Source organism: Sciurus carolinensis, chromosome 4 (genome assembly GCF_902686445.1).
Source record: "Sciurus carolinensis chromosome 4, mSciCar1.2, whole genome shotgun sequence".
Taxonomy (NCBI): Eukaryota; Metazoa; Chordata; class Mammalia; order Rodentia; family Sciuridae; genus Sciurus; species Sciurus carolinensis.
The window spans coordinates 152,747,452-152,771,001 of record NC_062216.1 but is presented as its reverse complement, the minus strand read 5'-3'; the positions used below and the strand labels follow the sequence as shown (position 1 = coordinate 152,771,001).

At 50.2% G+C, this 23,550-nt stretch overlaps 1 protein-coding gene across 2 annotated transcripts in view; it reads right to left on the bottom strand.

The window, feature by feature from the left end:
* The window catches only part of Elk3 (ETS transcription factor ELK3), a 60,645-nt gene that overhangs the window by 6,582 nt on the left and 30,513 nt on the right, over positions 1 to 23,550 (bottom strand). The window contains exons 3-4 of one of the 2 annotated variants that reach the window (XM_047550085.1): positions 9,631 to 10,425; positions 154 to 276 (exon numbers count right to left, since the gene is read on the bottom strand). In XM_047550085.1, coding sequence (XP_047406041.1) covers positions 154 to 276; positions 9,631 to 10,425 — 918 coding nt within the window. The other variant, XM_047550086.1, reaches the window with a different exon arrangement.

Sequence of the window (23,550 nt, the reverse complement as noted above, 5' to 3'; positions counted from 1 at the left end):
AAGGGTGTGCAGTCCAGTCCCTGTAAACACCTTTGTAAACTCAACATATTTACCAAATATGAAGCAGAAACCACCATCTTAAGCCTCTGCAGGATTGAGAGAAGGACATCCCTTAGAAGTTCTATGCTTACAAGTTCATTTCCAAACACTCACCTGGAACAGCGTGTTTGGCCCTTGCAGCCTGGCAGGACTCAATGGAGCAACTGGACTAAGGCTGCTCCAGAAGTGTATGCTGGAGAGCAGTGGACTCGGGGTCAGAAGCAGTCCATTTGGTGTCTGGGAAATAGAGCACATAGATAGTCCTTGATAGCAGTCCACCTGACTCGGGTGGTCAACAGCAGCACAGTGGTTAGGTTCACTCCCATGGACCAAGAAGCAGTCCTCACCATCTTAGGAAACCTGGGCAACTTGATTTCTGTAAGGCCGTGAACAGTTTTTCTTCAATAAATTCAACCAGGCTAATTTTATTAGCAATTTATAAAGGAAAGAGGTATTGCTATTCTGGTGGAAAACTCAAAAGTTTGTAGCAACTTCTGTCCAAAAGGTCTCTTCAATTTGCTCCCCCTCCTAAATTAAAGAAAATGTAGTGTACAGGCAAAATAGGGTCCCAGGAAGGGGCTTAATTTTTTTTCGAATTATTTTTTTACAGTGGACACTCTACCTAGGTTATAAGCACACAAGTACACACAGTCATTTTAAAATTATTTCTTCACACCTTCCATTATTGACCAGCCCTTTAATAGCTTAGAATCTGCTGTTAAAATACCCCGTGACTGCTTCTTAAAAAGCTCTGAGCTGGGTTTTCCAGATTTCACTCTGGAGGTGGAATTGGTGAGAATTCATTACCCTGGCAATGGTGAGGGGCGTGCGGGGCGATTCTTGTCAGGTTGGATGTAGAGCCAATACTCTTGAGTCTCTCAGGAGAGCTACGCTGGCATCTGCTTTCACATGGGCAGCAGGAGTCCTGGCCCACAAGCCAGAAAGAGGACAAGAAACAGCCTTCCCTGGCTGGTAAATCTGCAGGGCTTTTATTCTCAGCAGTGGCAAACTCCCCAGCCCAGGGTGGTTTTGCACCTCTGGTGACTAGAAGTCCCTCTGTGGATCTGTGGTGTCAATACAGTGCTTTGTGTAAGAACCACAGCAAAGGCGCCAGCGTTTCAGACTGCATCACACTGGACGCTAACGTGTTATTTTTCCCTAGAATTGGCCTCGGCAGCTTCATTAATTATCAAGAGCATTCGGGCTTAAACCTGAATTGAAAGGTCTGCTCTGTTCAGTGGAACAGAGACAAACATCTAAAGGTCTTCAAACCATGCAGTGCTGAAAGGTAAACAAGTTTATACCAAATTATTTGACTCTGGCATTTCCTACATATTCAATGACCTACGAGGTTACTAGGATAAATACATGTTTTGAATAAGCTCCTCATTTGTTTTAGTCAAGGCAGTTTTGCAAGTATGCCAGGACCATCTGGCCTAACTGTTGAGAATTAACAGCTCAGCGTGAGCTCTGCCAGGGTTCCAATCTCAGAACCATACCAGCTAGGAAACCTCAGGCAAGCTACCTAACCTCTCTGTGCCTCAACTTCCACATCTGTAAAAAGGGGAGGGGAGAATAAAAAATACCTACATTACAAGGTTGCTGGGAAGATTAAATAAGATGATCCATCTAAACCCCTTAGTATGTGTCCAGCACACAGCAAGGTTGAGCAAGCTGTAGTGACTATAATCACACCCAGTGCTTAGTAAATGTGTCTGAATGAATAAATGAATCAGTAATTAAAAGTGGACCTTACTAAATGTATTTCATCTATGGGTGAAATTCTCAACTGTACATTGAAAAGTACTTAATGCTCTGAAACAGATGGACAAAACTGAGTTAGCTGTGCTTTCAGGCTCAAATCCACAGGCTCAGGTGACCAGAGAACTAGTATTTGCATTTTACTCCAGAGCCAGGTGCCAACCACAGTATATTACATTAACATTTAATAACCAGAGTGTTTAGGGCCTCCTGGTTTATCCATCAATGAAGGCTTCTCAAAGCCTAAAAAGACAGTCTTCAGCCTGGCAGGGTGGTACACATGACTGTAATCTCAGTGACCTGGGAGGCTGAGACAGGAGGATCACAAGATTGAGGCCAACCTCAGAAATTTAGGAGGGCCCTAAGCAATTTAATGAGACCCTGTCTCAATACTAATAATTATGATAATAATTATTATTATAATAATGAACAAGGGATGTAGCTCTCAGTGGTAAAGTGCCCCTGGGTTCAATGCCCAGTACAAAAAAAATAAAGGGGACAGTTTTTAAAAGCAAAAAACAGCTACATTTCTCTCAAGGTCAGAAATACACACCTATTACTTTCTAATCCTTTAGGTGATACTTAAGATTTAGAATCTAGATTTCCGTAGTCTAAAATGGGTACTCATAACTGTCTGGATGTAAGATATTTGCACATTGGTTTCCAAGGGAATCCACTGCCTTGTTGGATAGGTTTGAAATGCCTTCTATAATGCATGCAAATAAACACTGTGAAATGACATCACCCACTCCTCCCACGCATCCCTGTTCTCCCTGAAGACCCCGTGGCCTTAAAGAGCTATTTGGCTATATTTTTTTTTTTAAAGGAAAGTTCCTGTAAATCCTGTCCTGAGTAATCTCTGGAGCAGCGTGAGCCTTTACCATCTCTCTGCATGCTTGCGGAGCTGGGCAGGCACAGGTGACTGAGAGAAAGAGCTAAAGAAAGAAGCCACAAGCAAAACCTATGCTTTCTCTTCCTCCACCCCGAATGCTTGTTTTAACAAGTGGCCACAGGGAGCTCCTGATCCCGTAGGCTGCCAGGGACGGAAGCGCCTGGGCATTCACTTGCAAGGGGAAGGACCCTCCTGCCAGGATCTCACTTTTCGTCTCCACTCAATTTTCTACGTAACATAACTGAGTCAACTAAAAAGCCCACACGTTCGCCAAACAAGGTGAGTTGGCCTTGTCCAGACATGCCCACCTGGGCTTGTGCCAGCTGGGCCCTTGCCCACAGCCCTTTGCCTGGATCATGCCCTCCAATGCCCTCTTTTCTACTCCCTCCCTTTGCCCATCAAAATGCCATCTCCTCAAAGGAGCCTTTCCTCATCTTCCCTGGACCGGATGGGCTCTCTCCCCGTGTATCTTTAGAACACAGCGTAGCCACATTTTCCCTTGACATTTAGCATGTGCTGCCTCATCTCATGGTAATTTGCATATCTTTCTGCTCCCTCTTTCTGTAGTCTTTAAAAGGTATTTGCTCATCTTTCTTCCTCCTGTAGTGTTCAGCCCCTCAATACTTGATGGGTTGAAGCCATCTGCAACCCTGGCCATGTCCCATCCCGTCCCCTCGCTCTTCACTGCCATCTCCGCTTGCAGTGCCCATGTTCAAACTTGAGCTCATCATCTTTCTACATCCACTGCTTCTTAAGACTCTTCGTTTTCTGTCAACTGTACCATTTATCCCCTCCTCGAACACTGACTGAGAGTACAAGTATGTTTCAGGTGCCAGAAACAAGGTTGCTCTACTCATGGCCCCGTCCACTACCCCATGTCCCACTTGCCAAGATGCATAACGCCAGGGAGTCTGGAGCTTTCCTGGAATCCACACTCCCGGGTACCCCTCTTTTCCACTCCTTCTGCGTTCAGTCCTATCACTCTACAAGAAGGTATCCTACACGACTACCTAACCCAGGCCACCTGTCTCAGGTCCCCCTTCCCCATCGGTTCTGCACACTGCCACCAAATTGTTACCTTAAAATGGCATATTCATTCAAAAGTCACAGTTTCAGGGAGAAAAAAAAGGCAGCATCCTTAGCATCATTTCTGGGTTCCCCCTTAATCTGGTTTCAGATACTCCCTAACGTCCCTGTGTGAGCATCGCTTTGCCTGATATATCCTGAGCCCACTAACATACGGAGAGCCACGGAGTTCCGACCTTCCAGTCTCTCAACACTCATCCCGCAGCTTCCTGGCCACCCAGCCCCTAGTTCCCTGGGCTGCAGACCCTCTCCAAGAGTGACCTTACCCATTTCCATGGTTTTAACCGCCCCTCACATCTTGATGACTCCCTAATTTCTCTTCAGCTCCAAACTCTCCTTTGCTCCCGCTCCAGCTGGATATTTCCACCCAAATGTCCTACAGCCTCCTCAAACTCAACATGGCCCCAAATGAACTCTTGACTCTTTACCCAGGAGCTGACTGTCCCTCACCCTCTTCATACTCAACTTCCGGCTTTCTCCCACCCCCAAGTTAGGCCCCATGTGCTGTCGATAGCATTCCCTGAGTCTCTCAACCCATCTCCTCTGACCCTGTCCCACTGTGCACAGCCTCACGTCCTCGCTGCCTCTCACCTGGAGTAAGACTCTAGCACCCTAACTGGATCCGGCCTCCCCCTTCCCAGTCGGTGCCATCAGGTGATTTCTAAAACAGTGTCGGCGTGTGCCCCTCGGGCATTGGCCACTGCCTTATCTCCCGCCACTCCCCTTCCCTTTTGATTTATCCTCTCATCTTACTGAGCTGCTGCACCTCCCCCATGCACAAAGCTAGTTCACATCCGTGTGCCTTGCCCCTAGCTGCTCCCTGCCCACATGCTCTCCTCACCCTGTCTACCAGAAAAATTCCTCCTGATCCTAGTCCGGGCGTAGTCACGCCCCTCCACAAAGTCCTTCCTCCAGCGAAGTTAATGCCTTCTTCTTAGTGTTCCTTGTGCCTCGGTATGCCTCTGTGTTGCATCTGAGATGCTATATTAAGCTACTTGAGCTAAGTTATGGGTGCCTACCAGGGACTATTGATCCATGTCTTCATATGAGCGGAACTGAGCGGAGGTGCTTCTCTGCATGGTGTATTTGATTCTTGCCATGTGCTGTCTTGCATGTACGCACCTCGTTGTTATGATAGGTCCTAAGGCCATCAAAACAGACTCTTGTACTTCTGGTGTCTTTTCTATGTCTTGCAAAAAATGGACACTCAACAATTATTTGTTGATCAATTCTGATAAGGAATTTTTGATTCACTTGAAACTGTTAATTTCCTGTCGAAACAAGTCTGAATTCCTCAGTTTTCAGGGTCCCCCATAAATTTACACCTCCCTAAATTATATATTGTCCCATATTCTTTACCTGTTGGACAGTAAGCCCCTGAGAACAGGCCTGTGTCTATCTTGCTGTCCTCCGTATCCTCAGGTAGTTACAAGTGCCTAGGGATTCAGCGATTATCTCCCAAATGAATTAAATAAAAATGGTAGGCATCTGTTAACTTGATCAACTAAAGAGGATATGGATGAGCTGCTAAGCAAGAACTGTTTGCTGATGATTGGTAATTTAGGAAACTAGTAAATCATTCAGGTTGTAGGAAAACTGAAGGAGAAAAAAATGTCTATTGAGCAGGCTGTACAAACATCTCGAATCTTATATTAACACTGATGCCAAGAGAATCCATGACTGCCACCTCGGTATTAAAAAACAAAATCTCAAAGGGGACTGTGAGTCTCTAGAAACCCCTACTTGATTCAAATTAAAACATGGTTTTAAGAACTTTATCCAAACTTCCCACAGAAGTTTGTGAGGCACTGATCTTAAGAAAAAGGGGACAAATGGAGAATCTCATATAGGTCTAGAGTAGATAATAGAAAGTGGGAGGAGAAAAACAGGATAAGGCAGTAGAACCAGGAAGGATGGACAGAAGAAGCAAGGAGAGGGGCGAGGAGGCAGAGCCCAGAGCCCAGGGTGGAAAAAAGAAATTGAGATGTCTATTGATGTCTTATTAAACATAACAGATGCCAAGAGAATCCATGACTTCCACCTCGGGATTTAAAAAATCAATCAATCAATCAATCTAAGGTTGCCCTTGCAATCCAGAGCTGGAGAAGTCAAGACCCTTCTCCTGGAGGGACACCAGCCCTGCAGAGAGCTCCTTCCTGCAGGGACCTCCTCTGCCCTCTGGCTGTGGAGAGAGCTCAGGCTGAGCTGGGGAAGTGCACCAAGAACGCGTTCCCCTGGGGAGGGGAAAACCACCTTTCCCCTTTTGATTACAGTGGCAAAAGAGACAGTAAGATGAACAGGGAAGCCCAGATCCGTAGGCTAGGGAGGGGAGGCCCCTACCCAGGGACAGACTGCCCTTTTCCCTGACTGCTCCTCACCACCCACATCCATGCTGCTCCAAATTCCCACTTGCTGACTTTGGCTCACAGTTGTTTTGCCAACCAGTAACAAAGGAAGGGGGTTTTAGCATTTTGGCCCTCAGTAGGCTGTCTCCACTCCATTAGTGCTAATCCTGGGCCACTGCTAATAAAACGTCCCGGGGCACGCATCTTCAGACTCCGATGGTGAAGGCATGCCCGCTGCCCCACATATCTGAGTTCAGCATCTTAACACAGCACAAGTGAGATTAACACAGCTCTTGGCATACATGAGGGGAAATGAAATGTGCCAGCCTTGGGTTCTGAGTTAACTTCACCTTGTTAAGATATGATGTGGGAGAAACTGAACAAAAAGGCAGACGGTAAGAAGAGGGAGGGATGATACAAAAGACTGAATCAGAAGTTCCAGCTGGCACCCCTTTGGCTACCAGGGTGCCTGGCCAGGGACCAGGAGGGCTTCACATCCTGGCTCATCCCCCGTCTCAGTTTCAGGACCTGTGCCAACAGAGACATCAGCCTTGCTTTTCACCAACTCTCAACTGTGACCTCGGCAGCTGAGCTCTGAGGTCATGGCTCCATGGTACCTAGTTGGCTTTTGTGTTTAAGTTTTTCAGCCTCTGGTAATCCCATGTTTGAGGAGGCTTTGGCTACATTAATAATCTTCATTACAAACTCAAAACCAAGAGTAATCTCGACTGCACTTTGTATAGCTCCCGGCAGATGCACCAGATATTTCTGAAGCAAGCCGTGGTTCAGGGAGCAGCGGAATGAGGCTGATTCCTTATGCACACTGTGCTGAATCCCAGTTTCACATCTGTATTTGGGCCGACATGAGGCATGTGGTTCCATAAGGTCCCTGCAGAGAACTGTACCCACATGCCACAGTGAGGCCTAGGCTCCTCCACCCTTCTTCTGGCCATGTTTCTAGCTGGACATGATCAACCCTGAATGGCATCGAGTTTCTTCTCTTCAAAAGCTAACTCTTGGGAAAAGTTTACAGGAGGTTCCCATGGATCACCAAATGCCACGTGCCCACAGACTGCACCCAGCATGAGCCCCGGAAGAAAGGAGAGTTTCTGTGATGGACAGAAGGTGCTAAGGTTGGAGGTAAGCCACTGGGGAACGGACTTCAGGCCGAGGCCCAGGGGGATGAATAGGATGCCCAGCTCTGCGACGCCCTGCTGCTTCTGACTGCCCCCCGGAGGGAGAGCTAAGGGCATCGGGGCCAGTTTCTGGGATACCCCCAAGAGCAGTGTGTCGGGAGGGCTCCTCTAAGGATCCAGGACTTACACTGACTTCAAGCTGCCCTAATTATATAAAGGACCCAAGCTCATCAGTCAAAAGAAAACCCACGAACAGCCTGTCTGATCTCAGGTAACCAGGCAGAGTTCAGCTTTGGATACCACATGGCTGGCTCCTGCCCTGTCTCCCTCCCTGTCGGCCACCCACAGCCTCACCAGATGCAGAGCCTCAGGGAACTTCAAGGTGGGGTTGGGGTCCAGAGGCTCTGCCACCCGCACCCTCCTCAAAGCGGCAGGTGGCTCCTTTAGTTCTACGTGGTTTCCAACACTACCTCATGCCTCCCCTGGGATCTGGAGGCCCAGCCTCAGCCTGGGTCCTGCTTCCACTCTCCCCACCTTTGCCTCCATCCCTTGGGAAGCCCTGGCCTAATTTCTGGACTTCCTGGCACTAACTCAACCTTCCTGGCCCAGCGCTGGCTCCCAGCTGCGGCTGCCAGGGTCCTTCATGACAGTCCACCTTTCACACACTCTCCTCCCTGCTTGGGCCACAACAGTGAGTGCTGTCCCTTCAAATTGCGCTGTGTCCATTAATGTGCCTGCACCCCTGAGATCCCCCTCTCCCTCCTCTCCACAGCCAGCCCCACCATGGGGAGCTACCCCTGTGCTCACAGCACACAAGTCCAAAACTCCAGGACGAACCTCAGCTGACCTCCTCAGATGGGGCGGGCATGGTGGTAAAGGCTAAGAGAATGAGACACTGGAATCGATGGCCCGGCCTGGCTCTAGACCCTCTCAGCCTTACAGCTGCAAACACAAGGGCCAGGGAAGGAGTGGGCTGGGTGGTCCACCTGGGCTGCTTCCCCAGTTCCTTCCCTGAGCTGCCACGGGAGCAGGTAAGCAGCAGGCCCTCCCCGCCAGGGCTCTCACTTTGTTGAAGGAGGCCTGGTTTAGGAGCACGCCCTCCAACCTACCAGTGAGGCCAGGACCCCGCCTCAGGGCAGAACCAGTATTTCCAGCTCTCGTATAAGCTTGAGTTATGAGCAAAGCTGTGGGGAGCCAGGGGGAAGTGGCCAGGAGGCGCTTTCAAGCTGCTCTGCAGACTCCCATGGATGCGGGGACAGGACAGCTGGCTTCGCCCCCAGGGTCGGAAGAGCATTTCACTTCAGGGCACACACATTCACTTCCACCTCCTGGTGGGTGATGCTGGACAAGGGCGTCACCACTTCCGCTCACCTCAGCCGGGGCGGTGGCATCTAATGCCATGGGGCTGCTAGGGAAGCCGGCAGCGTGAGACAAGTGTGCAGGAGAGCGCCTGGGGAGACACCACATCCGCTGCTGCCGCCACCAGGGACGACCTGGGGACAACTACTCAGCTCACACAGGCCCCCACCAGGGGTCACAGAGCTCCACGACAGGAGCATCCACGGGTTAGCGGGAGCTAGCTCATGAAGCAGGGCCACTACCAGCTCCTCCTCATGGTAATCCATTTCACTCAGAGAAAAATCATGTAGGGTCCCACTCCTAGGAAGCCGGGATGCCAGGAACCGAATCCATGGGGATCCCGGGTTGGTGACCCCCAAAGTAGTACTTAGACTCAGCCACCAAACTGCCAGTGTTCAAGGGGAAGCAGAAATCCAGTTGGCTGATGTTTTCTTTAAAGGAAAAGGCTGCCTTCTCCCAGGTTAACTGCAACCAGGATGTCCGTGCCCCACTGTGCGCTCCTCTCCCCAGCGCTTCCAACAATCGAGTCCTGCTCAAGGTAGGCCTTGCGTTTCTTATTAGAGACCAACACGACCAGAGAGATCAACACTCACAAATGCAATGATGGTATCCGTGAACACGGACTCTCTTGTTAACAGGAAAAATGGCTACTAAGTCCCCCAGGCCCAAGGGCTCCTGAAGTAGAAATCTGTCCCCTCAATTTTCCATGGGAAATCATTCCTTACATCTGCCTTGACAGCCAGTGTGCATGTTCCACCTGTTGGACACTTTAGACTACTAAAAGCAAGAACCCAATCAGGCATCCCTCTGTCGTCAATATACTACGCCTTTTCTAGTGTGTGAACCTCAGGCTGAGGATAGAAAAGCACCTTCCCTTCCCATTTACACAGTGGCTCCCAGACCCCGGCTCTGGGATTCTCTCTTGGAGGGAGGGAAGTGGCTTTGCTTGCTCTTTCTCCTTTTGCTAAGCCGTGAGTCTGGGTGTGGCCAGGGCCTCAGGAAGAGCTCTTACCTGTGCAGTGAAGAAGGCTGGGGTGAGGGATCCCGAGGGCAGGGCTGGGCTGTTGAGCGCGATGGAGCCGAGATCGGTGCCCGAGAGCACCAGCGGGGGCGCAGAGATTTCCAAGCCTTTGGGCTTTTTGCCCTTTGGGGGAAGAGATGGAGACTTGGTCTTGGAGCCTGACGACAGGTTCAAGGGCTCCAGGGAATCCGAGTCATGGCAGGCAGCCTCCAGGAAGAGGCTTCTGTGTTCAGACGGGAGCGGTGAGTTGGGGGACAGGGATGGGGACCGAGAGGAGGAGGGCGAGGCTGATGAGATGCTGGCGGCATTTGGCAACATTAAAGAGGAGATCTTGGCTGAGACAGAGGAGGCCAGGAAGGCGGACGCCGCCGTGGCCTCGGGCGTGGAAGGCAGGGACACCACCGGCCTGGTGATGTGCTTCTCGGTTTTATTGGTCACAAACCTGATCACAGTCCTGACTTCTTCCACTGGGGGACTGTCCTCGGGCGGCTCCTCCAGCTTCTCTGTCTTGATGGCCTTGAAGGTCTCTGGGGGGTTCTGCAGGGAGTTAATGGTGAAGGACGAGTACAGGCCTGAGTGGATGTATTCGTTGCGGCTTGTGCTTTTGAGGGCGGACAAGCCGTGCTTGTGGGCCTCGCGGCCCTCGGGAGGGACCTTACAGTCACTGTCCTGCAGCAAAAGGCTCTCCCGGCTGATCTCCACCGCGTGAGGATCCATTTTCAGGATCTCTGGGAAAGAGACGAACTTGTACACAAACTTCTGCCCAATCACCTTCTTGATGATGTTCTGCGAATACAAAAGTAGACATTTAAAACCTGAGTGCACCCGAGACACGGCACAGGGGCACACTGTCGTGGCCAATGTTGTCAACGGACACACCCAGACACCCCTGATGAGCACATGTCGGCTAAGGAGGAGGACAGGAGACGTCAGAGGCCAAAGGACTGGACCGTCTTTCCCATTCTGCCAACCTCTCCAAACCACCATGTGTGGTTTCCTCGTCTTGAGAGTGAGGATGACTACTCCCAATAATACAGTAACAGTGGCTATTTAGTAGGCACTTACTATGGGACTGTTCATACCTAATCTCATATAATACAAAGAGCGATCCCAGGGGAAGGCGTTAGTATCCCCGTTTTAAAGGCTAGGAGGGCCGGGATGTGCCCATGTGGGAGTGCTTGCCTAGCACGTGTGAGACCCCAGGTTCTACTCCAGCGCTGCAAAAAGTAAATGGATGAAAAATCAGGAGATGAGCCAGGCAAGGTGGCGCACACCTGTAATCCCAGCCGCCCGGGAGGCTGAGGCCGGAGGATCGTGAGTTCAAAGGCAGCCTCAGCAACGGCGAGGCGCTAAGCAACTCAGTGAGACTCTGCCTCTAAATAAAATACAAAACAGGGCAGGGATGTGGCTCCGTGGTCAGGTGCCCCTGAGTTCAATCCCCAGTACATGCCCCCCCAAATAATTAGGAAATAAGCTTAGCCCACTTCACTGCACAGCCACCCAGCAGGGAGGTGGCAGGCAGCCTCTGCAGAGCCATGTGGCACTGTTTTACTGGAAGTCGAGAGAACGGGGTGAGATGGTAATGGAGAAAAGAGCTGTATGGAAAGGGAAGGCATCACCAAACACTGCCATGCTTCCTTAAGTCACAGAGCCATCGTTGCCCTGGAGGAAACACCAATCGCCTACTTGGACATCTGTGACATTCCCATAGTGTTCTAAGTTTCTTGTATCTGCTTTTGGCTCTTCTGTTTATGAACCCTCTAACATTAGGATGTAAACATAAAACAACAATTGCTGCAAAGTTTAGAGCCATTAGTAGCAAAGGCTGTACTGCTTGAGATTTATTAAATTGACAGGTGAATTCCCTGCAGACTTCCCAGATTTCACATTTATCTTATCAGATGCTTGCTGTGTGCCCCACCCTGTGGTTCACTCACGGGATCCTGGTGCTGGGGGTGGGGGAGACAAAGATGGCGTCCCTCCAGCACAAAGAGCTAGTGCAATTCTATGGGGAAAGGACTCTGAATGTTTTCTTATAAACTGTTCCTCCTGAAACTTGGGTACCAGTTTGAGAAAAAATAAAATCATCTGGGGAAAAAGAGCTTTAGAAGCAGCTCCTACGGACTGCCCTGCTGTGCCGGCCATCCCGTGTGTAGGCCACTGGGGTCACAGCCTTCTTGGAGGGTGTGAGGTATCACCCTTGCACCTCCAAGACATCACAAGCTCCCAGACAGGACTCATCTGCCTCAAACCACCAAGATCTACTGGTTCTAAAGCCGGAGTCTTCACATTCCCTACGAATATGGAGGACAGCATCGAACAGCCCCAAGGAGGGGTTGGGGTTGGGGCTCAGGGGCAGAGCACTTGCCTAGCACGTGTGAGGTCCTGGGTTCAATCCTCACGCATTAAAAAAAGAATAAATAAATAAATATAAAGGTATTGTATCCATCTACAACAACAACAACAACAAAACATTAAAATAAAGAAAGAAAAAAAGAAAGAAGAAGCCCCTTAGAGAGATGAGATTGGATTAAGTTTGTTTCTTTCCCAAATATGGTTTGATATAGGTCTGCTGGGGTTTTGCCTGCCCTCTTGCTACATTGTGGCATCTGATCTGCCTTTTACTCCCTTGAGTGAAAGAGAGAAAGGCGCATTTACCACTCCGCTGAGATTTTCAAGGAAGAACTCCTTGGGGCAGGTGTCTAAGAGAGGGACAGGAAATCCCACGCCCTTGCGTCCCATGACACCTGGCCCAGCACCAGCACGCAGGAGGTTTGTCCTCACCGAGGGACACACGGGACCAAATTCGAAGCTGTGTGGTCCCTGCATCCTGGTCCTGGCCTGCTACCTACCCCACTCAATCCCACAGTTCCAGCTGACCTCGTGCTCACACTCAGACTGGGACACCATCAGAGAACCGGGGAACTGAGAAGTTCCACCTGGGCCTGGCTGGCAGCTCTGTAGAGCTCAGCAGCAGCCTGGGGAGAGAACGTGCCAGGGAACACCGGCTCTCGGCAGGAAGAGATCAGACACGGGCGTCCCAGACCCCACCTGACCCAGAGTCGCTTCCTATTATAAAGTAGGCATGCAGGCCTGGAGTGGCTTCCTCTGCAAGAATTCTGGGGTATTTTTTGTTTTACTCATAATATTTTCCTCTCTAGGGAAACACTATTTTTTCCTCAGCCAGTTTGAACCCTCATCTAAATTGAGTTTTTTGAGCCTAAATAATTATACAGAAGAAAGCAAAAGAGAAACTATACATCTGAATTCTTTCTTTTGGCAAATATAATTGTTCAAAAAAAAAAAAACACTTTCATTTTCTTACAGGCTCAGAACATGTTTGCAGAGGGATTATATTCATGAGCAAACTAAGAGATAATTAAGGGCTATGATAAGAATGATTTTAAAGTCTCTCCTTGTCAAAAAATGGTAGGAAGCTGAGCGTGGTGGTGCATGCCTATAATACCAGTGACTCTGGAGGCTGAAACAGGAGGATTTGCAAGTTTGAGGCCAGCCTCAACAACTCATTGAGACTCTCAGCAACTTAGTGAGCCCCTATCTCAAACTAAAAAATAAAAGGGCTGGGGATGTAGCTCAGTGGTAAACACCCCTGGGTTCAATCCCTAGTACGGAAAAAAGTTAGAAATCCTAGTTAAAGGATATGACAAATATCCCACATGACTGCCAACTGGATAAATAAATGTGGTATATCTACGGAATATTATTCAGCCACAAAAAGGAATAGAGTATCAATGCATGTTATATGAATGAGGATTCATTATGCTAAATAAAAGAAGATACTAAATAATTATAAAGGTCATATATTACAATTCTACTTAAATGCTCAGAATAGCAAAATCCATAGTCATAAAGTAGATCATGATTACCTAGGGCTCAGAGGAATGAAGGAATGGGGGAATATGGCTTAAAGGGCATGGGGGTTTTTGTTTGGGGTGATGAAGACGTTCTAAATTGATTACGGTGATGGATGCACAATTCACAACAGTCAAAACCACTGAACTGTATACTTGAAATGAGTGGATTGTATGGCAGATGAATTATACCTCAATAAAGTTGTTTTTAAGAAAGAACACAAAGACTTTTACACATTTAAGTGGAAGGCAGTGAGCCTTCTCCAGCTGGATGGTGACCACTGCCATGAGCTCACCCTGACTCTGCAGATAAGGAGGTGAGAAGGGAAGGGAAGGGTCCACGTCAGTAGCTACTGCTCTGCAGGGAGGGCGGGGCACCAGGCAGGTTTCCAGAGCAAGTTCCTGTGGCGACGGGCGTGGAGCCGATGTAATGAGCTGGCCAGAAGGAAGAAGCATGGCCTTTGGAAATAAGCAGGGTGGGTGTTGCTTCCCAGACACCAAGGGAAAAGGGGGGTTCGATCTGGCTCCCCAAACACTTGAAAGCCTCTGCAGGGGCTGAAGGCTGAGAGTGGACCTGGGTAGGAGGACAGGAGGCTCAGACAGACTACAGAGGTCGCGCAGCCCCAGGGATGTCTGCTCCCATGACAGCAGCTGGTAAGGAAAGTCCTGCCACAGCAGTGAGGTCGCCTGTGGCTGGAGAATGAGGAAGGAGGTGGGCGGAGGTGTGTGTCCTGGCAGCTGAAACGATAGCTTCTTTTTATTTATCTTCCTGGACAGACCCTGGGAATGTAGGGGAGGTGGGGCATGTATGTTGGAAGGCCTCTGTGGTTTCCAAAAGGAAGCGTCTTTCCAAGACAGCCTGCCGAGAAAGCTCACAGCACAAGCAATAACAACAGCTAGCAGCTGCTAAGCGCGGATGATCTGCCAGGCTCTGCTCTAAGAAGCTGATGTCCAACATTTCATTTAACTCTCTGGGAGACTGGAACCTTATTATGCCCATTTGAGAGATGAGCAAACCAAGGCTGCAGGAGTATAAATTATGCATGGTTACAAGCAGCCACTTGGGGAAGACAGAGGGCACCCAGGCATCCTGATTCCTGAGCACTTGGCCAAGATGGAGGGTGATGCAAGTTAGCCCAGGACGCCAGAGCGCTTGGGTAGGGTTCTTATTATGTCAAGTGATGGAGACATTTAGAAAAAGTCTGGTTTTCACCCCTTCCATCCCAGCCTCACAAGTATTTGTTGCTTCTGGTTGCCTAGCAACCTGACAGATCTGGTGCGTGTCCAGCTAGACCAAGGGACTCTCAGTGTGGTTTGAGAGATTGGGCTGCACATCTGCCTCCTTTACGCGTGGGACCAGCCTCTTGGGAATCTCCCATGAAGTGTGCACTGGCTACCAGGGCCAAGTCTCCCCGCCCGCCGCAGGTCAGCCAAAGGCAGCAAGGGTGGGCCGGCTCGGAAAGGGCGAAGCAGCAGTCTCCACAACAGGAGTGGAAGAAAAGCAGACGGGGAATGACTGCCACCATCCTGGCAGCCACAGTGTCAACAGGCAAAGCAGGAGCCTAGAGTGCAAAGGGGTGGGGCCCCGGCACCCCAGGGAACACTTCCCAGCTCACTTCCGGTGACAGGATCTCTGTCATCTCGCCCTACCAGGGCAGAAGACAGAGTTGGCTCCCCTCAGTGCTGCCTGCTGCCCTGACAGGTGACAGGCTCACCTGCAGGAACAGGTGTGTCCACGGGTGTGCTTAAATATGCACAGACACACAAACACACAAGCATACTCGGCCTTCTCCTCCCCTTGAAGAGGAAAAAGGAGCCCGTGTAAATAATCCCAAATAGAGTCGTCCCATTCCTCAGATGCTCAAAGTCCTGCACATACAACAGCATGGTGTTTGCATATCACCTTTGCACTGCTCCTTGTATTATGAGGCATCTCTAGACAATCCCTGATACAATGTAAGTGCTGCATACGGAGCTGTTACACTGTATGGTTTAGGGAATAATAACAAGGAATAAAAGTCTGTCTATGTTCAGTACAGATGCAATTTTTTCCTCAAATATTTTCCACAATCATAGTGGATAGATAAGGAATATTTCTATTAAGTTTTGTAATTTAAAAAAAATTATATTCCGAAGACAGTAATGAAGAGATGCTTTTGGAATTGAACTTACCTCCTTAATTATGATGTTGTTAGGATAATATTAAAATAGGTTGACTAATGTTTATTGGATACAGGGCTCCTTAACTCTGTAGGAGAAATGAAAAAAGGCTGAAGCCAGAGGCTTAAAACCCCAGAACAGACGCGGCCTCTGAGGCCCACCCCCAGGCTGGTCACCGTGCCCCACCTCTGCATGCTTTTTTACTGTGTTTTAAAGCTGGAAACTCCCAGGCGTTGAGGCCATATGCACACCTACAACCTCACACCTCCCTTGAGAGCTTAATAAACTGTAATTTCATCCATCCGTCGACTCCGCAAATACCTGCTGGAAGTGCCAGTCCATCTGTGCCGGCCTGGCTCCCTGATCTTGATCTAAGGTCATGCATCTGTCTGTCTCGTGCTCTGACTTGTCACCCAGTCTCTCATTTCCTCCCCAGGGAGATTCAGACCCATGATGGTCTTCCCCTGGACATGCTCCGACGACCCTGCTGGGCCACACTGAGAGCTTTACAAGTTTGCCACCTTGTACTCAAAAGTGAAAAAAGCCAGCAGCTCACTCAGCAAGTAGGAAAAACTGTTTAGAAAACTCTTCTGAAAGCCACCTGGGCCTGTTACTCCACACTGATAGTAGAGATGGGTAACAGGGACAGTGAAAGAGACCTTTCTAATAAACACTCAGTAGACCACATCACAAGGGCTGCTGCTAGGATTAAGTTCAAACACCACTCCTGTCTCATACTAGCCATGTGCCTCAGTTTCCTCATCTGTAAAATGGGAACAAATCTATCTACCTAAAGCTGTATCAGAATGCCTAATACATCCACACGTCCTAAGTTCAGAATGTATATTTAGCTATCACTGCTATTGCCATTATTTTTACTCTTCCATTTAAGCAAAAACAAAACACACATCACCCTCTGTCAGCCCTGATGACAATATAATAGTCAATATGAACCCTCTGAGGCGGCTGTGAACATTCTACTTGCTTTATCCACAGTTCTGGGCAACATGATCCATGGCAGGGCAGGCAGTTACATGTGCTTCACATCCCTCAACCACGCTGGGGAAACATGATGCCTTATTTATTGGGTTCAGACAAGAAATAGATGCAAGGCTTACAGTACCGCATGCCTAACATGGCCAGCACTGGATATTCACCAGGAAGAAAATGTCACACAATCCAACTAATTCCAGGATTGGGGAGGAGAGGGCAGCCCACAGGGGGCAGCCGCTTTATCCAGGTGAGTCCCACTGATGCCGATGTCATCCTATAGCAGAGATGTAATACCAGGACCTGGAAGGTGGCCCAGACACTAAGCAGACACCCAGCTGATCACAACTGTTGTCCACTGCCTCTGAGGAGCAGCCTGGCTTCACGGAGTCAGCTGCGGTCAGGGACTCTGCTATGGCTTCTGGCGGAGGCCACTGGAGACCTCTAGCCCTAAATGCTGCCACTAAGGTCCCTGCACAGAGAACCAGGAGTTTGAGCTAGCAGGCCCTGGATTCACCAGGGCAGGTCCACCTCTATCATGGTAGATCCCCTCTGGGAAGGGAGCCCGCGGGTGGGAAGGACAGAGGAAAATGGCGAGCACTCCCAAGGACCCGCCTCTGGCTGCGCACACACCTTGCAAGATGCACCCTGCCGCCCTGTTCTGAAGATGAAGCAGTCAAGGGTCACTGCTCTTTCTTGGCCAGTGAGTTTAGATCCATTTTCCACCACAGAGGGTTGGGTTAGATGCAGGGAGGAAGAGCCATATAATGGAAACTTCTCGCCGTCTCAGAGAAACACAGAGTGTTCACATTTCCTCGTGTCTTTAAATATACATTAGGTGAAAAAGGATAGCCTGTGTGGGAGGACCCTGTGATTTTAATGAAATTATTTTCTTTATAGATAAATGTTTAACTGAAAAAAGAAAGAAAAAAATTAATCTTATAAATGTATATAGGATTTAAGGGACTTTCCTATTTCTTTTGGCTTGGCTGCATTTTCACATTTAAAAAGCACTACTATGTATTATGTATCACTTGGCAAATGAAGACTCGGCCCAGGATCGTACAGCTGGTAGGCAGCGGGGCTGAAGCCTGAACCCAGCTGTTCCAGAGCAGAGCCCTGAGCCGCTGCTGTTCCATCAGCACACCCTCTTCCAGAAGGCCCACAGGCTGCAGCTGAAGTGAATCCACCCTGTGCCCGGAGCTCCGCAGCTCAGACCTGGGAGCGCCTGCAAACCAGCTCCATGCTCAGGAAGCACGTGGCTGTCCTAGGCCCTGGGCTAGGCGGGGCCTGGCTGCCCTTTGTCTAAAGCTCAAGTTTGGAACATGTACACTCACACCCACCCACCCACACCCCGCTTTGAACTTCTAAGAATACAGTGCTGCCAATAAAGGGCTCTAACTCCACCTCTGAAGTGGCCACTCTGCCGCCCCCTGGGGGAGGTTTTCTGGGGGTTTCGGTTGAGATTTCTTTCTTTCCTGGCACTGGTGAGCTGCAGTGTGAACGGTCTCACCAAATTCGGTGGGCCTGAGGGTGTGGGTGGGAGGGCTCCTTGGCCTTGCTGCCTGAGCATCTGCGGTCCCCAAGGCACCGCCAATGAGAAGAGCCATCTCGCTGGCCTGACACCGGTCCTGAAGGCTCCGACTGGACACTGGTCCACCCCTTTCCCACTTCTTGGCTAGATGCTGCTTCTCACCAGACCTGAGTCCTGACTCTGCTGGCTCCTAACACGCAAGGGTGTCTGCATCAGTAAATCGTAAAAATACTCCCGTTGTCCCCGCTGGGTGAGGGGGTTGCTGGGGTGACCTTCCTCTGTGGCTGTGCTGCCCTCCTCCGGTCCTGGCAGCCCCTGTGGGAGCTTGAGGGCCCAAAGGTGGTCTGGGAGTGTGCTCTCCTCCTGGCTCTGCCACCTGTTCACTTCAAAATCGCCTCCCAGGCTGGAGACGGCACTCAGTGGTAAAGCCCCGGATTCAATCCCCAGCAGCACACACAAAAAGTAAAGAATAAAAATAAAACAAAAGAAAAATCGCCTGCCCTCTAGGGTCCTCACTCGCTCAAGAGGAAGAGGCGATAGGGAGTGCGGAGTGGTTTCCTGGGTCCTTTCCTGCTCTTGAGATGACAGATTCCTGTGACAGAAGGACAGGCGGCTGCTGGCTCCTCACCCGTTCTATCTGGTCCAGCGAGGTAGACAGAGTGGCAGCAGGAGAAGGAAGGGGACACAGAGCAGGCAGGGTGGTCACCAAGTACAGGCAACCTGGAGAGGAGCAGGCAACCTGGAGAGGAGCAGGCAACCTGGAGAGGAGCAGGCAGGAAAGGCAGAATGGATGAAGAGGCCATGCTGGGAGGCAGCTGGGAGAGGATCTGAGGCAGTGGGACTGGGGCTGGAGGGTGAAGGGTATTTGGGGTCTATTTGGGGACCACAGGGCGCTGGGGGGTGGTGCACAAGCAGCAGTGTGCCCAGTGCCAACCTGGCTTTCTTTAGGAGGCATCTCCTGGAGGCAGGGGTGATGGGGGGCCACTTGAACCAGCACCTCCCGGGCTCAGCTGGCTCGGAATCCTGCCAGCAGTCCTTCCTCTGTCTTAGTCAAAACATGTGGGGGGGCGTCTCTCCCTTCTGTGGGTCCTGGGGTAGTAAACCAGCAATGTGAGGAGCATACGATTCCAGTCTGGGCCCAGGGACCTGTAACGTGATCCTGCAGCATCATAATCCTGAGTGTGGAATTTAGGGGTAAGACTCCTAGGCCGCTGGGCACAGTGGCACAGACCTGTAATCCCAGCGGCTTGGGAGGCTGAGGCAGGAGGTTCGCAAGTTCGAGGACAGACTCAGCAAATGAGCAAGGCCCTAAGCAACTGAGTGAGACCCTATCTCAAAATAAAGCATAAAAAGGGGTTGTGGCTCAGTGGTAAAGCGCCCCTAGGTTCAATCCCCAGTAACCCCCTTCCCCACAAAAAAAGACTCCTAGGCTGAGAGCTGTCGGTGGTCAGCTGCTTCATCACGGATTCATTATAAAACTCCTGGAGACTCAGATTCCCCACTCTCATGATCCACTACTGACCATGAGGACAGGTACGTTAGGATTGAGAAAATGAGGTAATAAATGTAAAAATACCTAGCGCAGTGCCTGACCAAAAACAGAGTGCTCAACACACGTGAGCTTTCCTTCTTATGTCACCAATTTGGGGTAGGAACTGAGCACAAGCAGGAGGTGGGAAGAGGCTGCGCAGAGGAGCCGCTGGCAGATGGCGGCTGGTGGGTGGTGGGATGGGAATGTGAGGGTTCTGTCGGTTTGTCTACACAACCCCTCAATTTTCCTGCAGCTAAAAGCCTAGAAGCAGGACCGTTGGTGCTGGCAAATGCAGACTCGGTGTGGGCTTGGGCAACAGCCTGACGCAAGTGGATTTGGCAGGCTTCGGGAGCTCTGGCAGCCGAGCGCGGAGCGCAGGAGCATCCTCATCAGTGCGGTGTTGACGGTGCTCCCAAGACTCTGGTTCATCCTTGTTCCTTAGCAACTGCCCTATTTGGGGGAATGCTTAGTGCCACAGGAAGCTGGCTTGGAAGCCTGGGCAAGACAGGAAGCACCCCCAGGTGACATACAGTGTTGGTCCCCTCCCCCTGCAGCCCGGTCCCCTTCTGCCGGCTGCTATCTCCCAGGGCAAGGTGACCAGATTGGAAGACCTCCAGGAGGCAGCTCAGCCACTCCACAGGTCTCAGGCAGCTTCTGGGGCCAAATGCTGCAGAGAGGCCCTGGCTATCCCCTGGTCCCCAGACAAAAGCCCATTTGCCATCTGTTGTTCTCTGAACCATCTGAGCAACTGAAATGGGATGAAGGGAAAAAAAAAAGATACCCAACAAAACACACAGGCTCTCAACACTCGGGGCCATGGCTAGGCAAGAAAGTTCCTTCCATGCACAGGGCACCACCAATGGAGTCAGGAGATGGGTCTTCCATGGAATTCCACAGCTAACAAAGGTGTTCTAGAAAGTTCTGTGCTATGAACATTTGCTGAACTTCTGTGCTTCCTCTGCTGTGACAATATATCTTTTTATCATCACAAAATTTATTTTGGGGATTTAAGAATTCCGCCAGGGTCAGGCTTCTTGGCAGTGGACCTCAGACGTGTTATCATTAGTACTAACGTTCTCCCGTCCTGGTCGCACACCCAATGTATAATGAATTACCCGATTACGTTAAGAAGGCGAGGCGTTCTACTTCCAGGAGGATGTTGCCAATGACTTTGTCTCCACGGCTCTCCTCTAAACCTCTTCCAATTAATAAAGGGGGCCCAGCACACTGTGAGGCTAAGCCAGTGCTGCCGCGGACACAGGATTTCTCATTCTGTCACCACTTTCCTCTGCTGATAAGAAGGGAACTGACGAGCATCTAGCACCCCCGCCCCCAGGGAGGGGCATTCACCACCGACAACCAGGACAAATGGTCTGTTGGAGAGAAAAGGATGCGGGATTGTCTAAGCTTCCAGGTCTTTCTGCAGCAACCTAGAGAGCCTGTCTCTGGCTCCTCATGAACAGAAGACAGCTGCTCACCTCATGTGATGCCAGACTCCACCGTCTTCCTCTCCCCCCTGGGGTTTCTGGAGCAGGGCCCAAGGACCCTGGCGCTGCAGGTGGGGCCAACTCACCCAGTGGGGACAAACAGATTCATGATAACTGGCCAAAAAGATCAGAACAGTGGGATCTGATGTGCAATGGCCAATGCCAAGAAGAGGAAGAGCTTTTTATTTCTAAAATGTGTAATGTGATCGTGGGGCTCTCTCTTGCTTTCATCCCTCCATTGGGTCTCGGCGGAAAGCACCAACTGTAGCAGGCGGTACCCCCTGTTCCACTCCCCACTCACATTCCAACCTCCTCTCTTCCTGGGTCCCTAAATAAATACTCCGCGCTTGGAAAAGTCACACTTGTTCACACTCCCTGCCTTGGCACAGGCTGTTCCTTTGGGTATATTCCTTCCCAACTTTTCCCAGCTGGGTAAACTCATTCTCAGACCTGGAGACAGGCCAAGTGTCCTAACCTCAGGAAGCCTTCATCTGCTTTGTCTCCTATCCCAGGAGGACTGGGTATCATATCCATAGCACTTCCCATGATTTGGGGGGGAAATTTTTTTCTTTAAATATTTTTAGTTATAGAGGGATGCAATACCTTTATTTTATTTATTTATTTTTATGTGGTGCTGAGGATGGAACCCAGTCCCTCACCAGCAAGGCAAGCACTCTAGCACTGAGCCACATCCCCAGCACCAGGGGAAATTTTTGATTTGCATGTCTGTATCCCCCATCAGCTTCTGAACAACCCCAGGGGAGGGAGAGGTTTTGTCAAAGGAATCACTGAACAAAGAGCCCTGTCAACTAACTGGAGGCAGAAGCAAGCTAAAAGCAACCCAGAACTTATTTAAGGAGTGCAGAGATGCCATGAATCCCCGCAGTCCCTCCTGCCCCTTGGATCTGGCCCACAGGTGCGTGGTGGTTGTGAGGGCCACTTACAGGCATGCTCCTATCTTACCCGGAAATGAAAGATCAAAAACTGATCCTGCCCATTGTTGTTAAGCAACAAAAAGAGTTGTTAGCCTGTTAATGAATACAATCTCTGGAAGAAATTCTTATAATTACATCAGTAAGTTTACCTTCCGGAAAACTCAGTTTAAACCTGAGGGGGGAAAGAACAACCCCACCCCAAAATGCCAACCATCATGGCTACATGAACAAACCCATCTCCCAGGACTTAAAGTCACACTGAAGAAATCAGGCTGTGTGGTAGCGGTGACCGTGAAATGCCCAGGCTCCAAATAAACACTCAGTTCACTCTCCACCAGCTCAGGCTTCTGCACCTCAATGCACAGCCACAGGTGCCTCTGTGCCTGCCTGTCCCTCCAGCTGGCCAGGGGTCCTTCAGTCCCCAGCCCCAGGGGATACAGCATGCTGATCCTGGCCCGGGCATCTCCTACTCTGCAGTGCTAGCTGGGTTTGTCCAGTGGGCTTGTCAAAAGCTGCACTTGGGGAAGGTCATCTTTGGCAGCAAAACCTGCATGTGTTAGGGAGTCCACAGAGTCATAGGTGGAGGGAGGAGCCGCAGTGGCTGAGATCTAGCGCCAGCAGGGCTGGCGTTTCTTCCCATTTCAGCCATCTCTTAAGGTCTTCTGCTGCTCCAAATCAGTCGAATTCCCAGAGACTCTGATTCCCTCCAAGGTGGGACTGGTCTCCTCCACCCTGTCCTCGCCCGGGGGAACTAGAGCAGGTGCTGGCGCAGTGTGATGCACCTGCTGTTGAACTGAGTGTCACACCTGTCACTGAGTCTACCATTACACCTGCTGTTGGGCCGAGCAGCTGTTCACACCCTGGGAAAAAGTTTTCTTTTAGAATTTCCTGAATCTGAACCCTCATCTCTAAGGCTTTCCCTTTATTAGGTAATTTTGAAAATCTGAATAAAAGTCCAGTAGTGTCTAAAAAATAGGTACATGCTATAGGAAGTGTGTTGCCCCCAAAGATCCTGACTGCTGGTACCTGTGGCTGTGGCCCTATTTAGAAACAGGATCTTTGCAGATGTGACCAAGTTAAGATGCACTCGTACTGCATTAGGATGGGTCTTCATCCATTGACTGTGTCCTTACAAGGAGAGACACGGAGACACAGAAGGAGAACACCATGTGACAATAGAGGAGGAGAGAGTAAGGAGGCTACGAGCCAAGGCATGCCCAAGTCTGACGGGCACACAGAAGCAAAGAAGAGGCAAGGAAGGAGCCTCCAGACAGTCAGAGCAGCCCAGCCTGCTGCTGACACCTTGACTTTGGACATCTAGCCTCTAGAACTGTAGGAGAATTCATTTCTGGTGTCTGAATCTACCGAGAGCTTGAGGTTGTCTGTTACAGCAGCCTGAGCT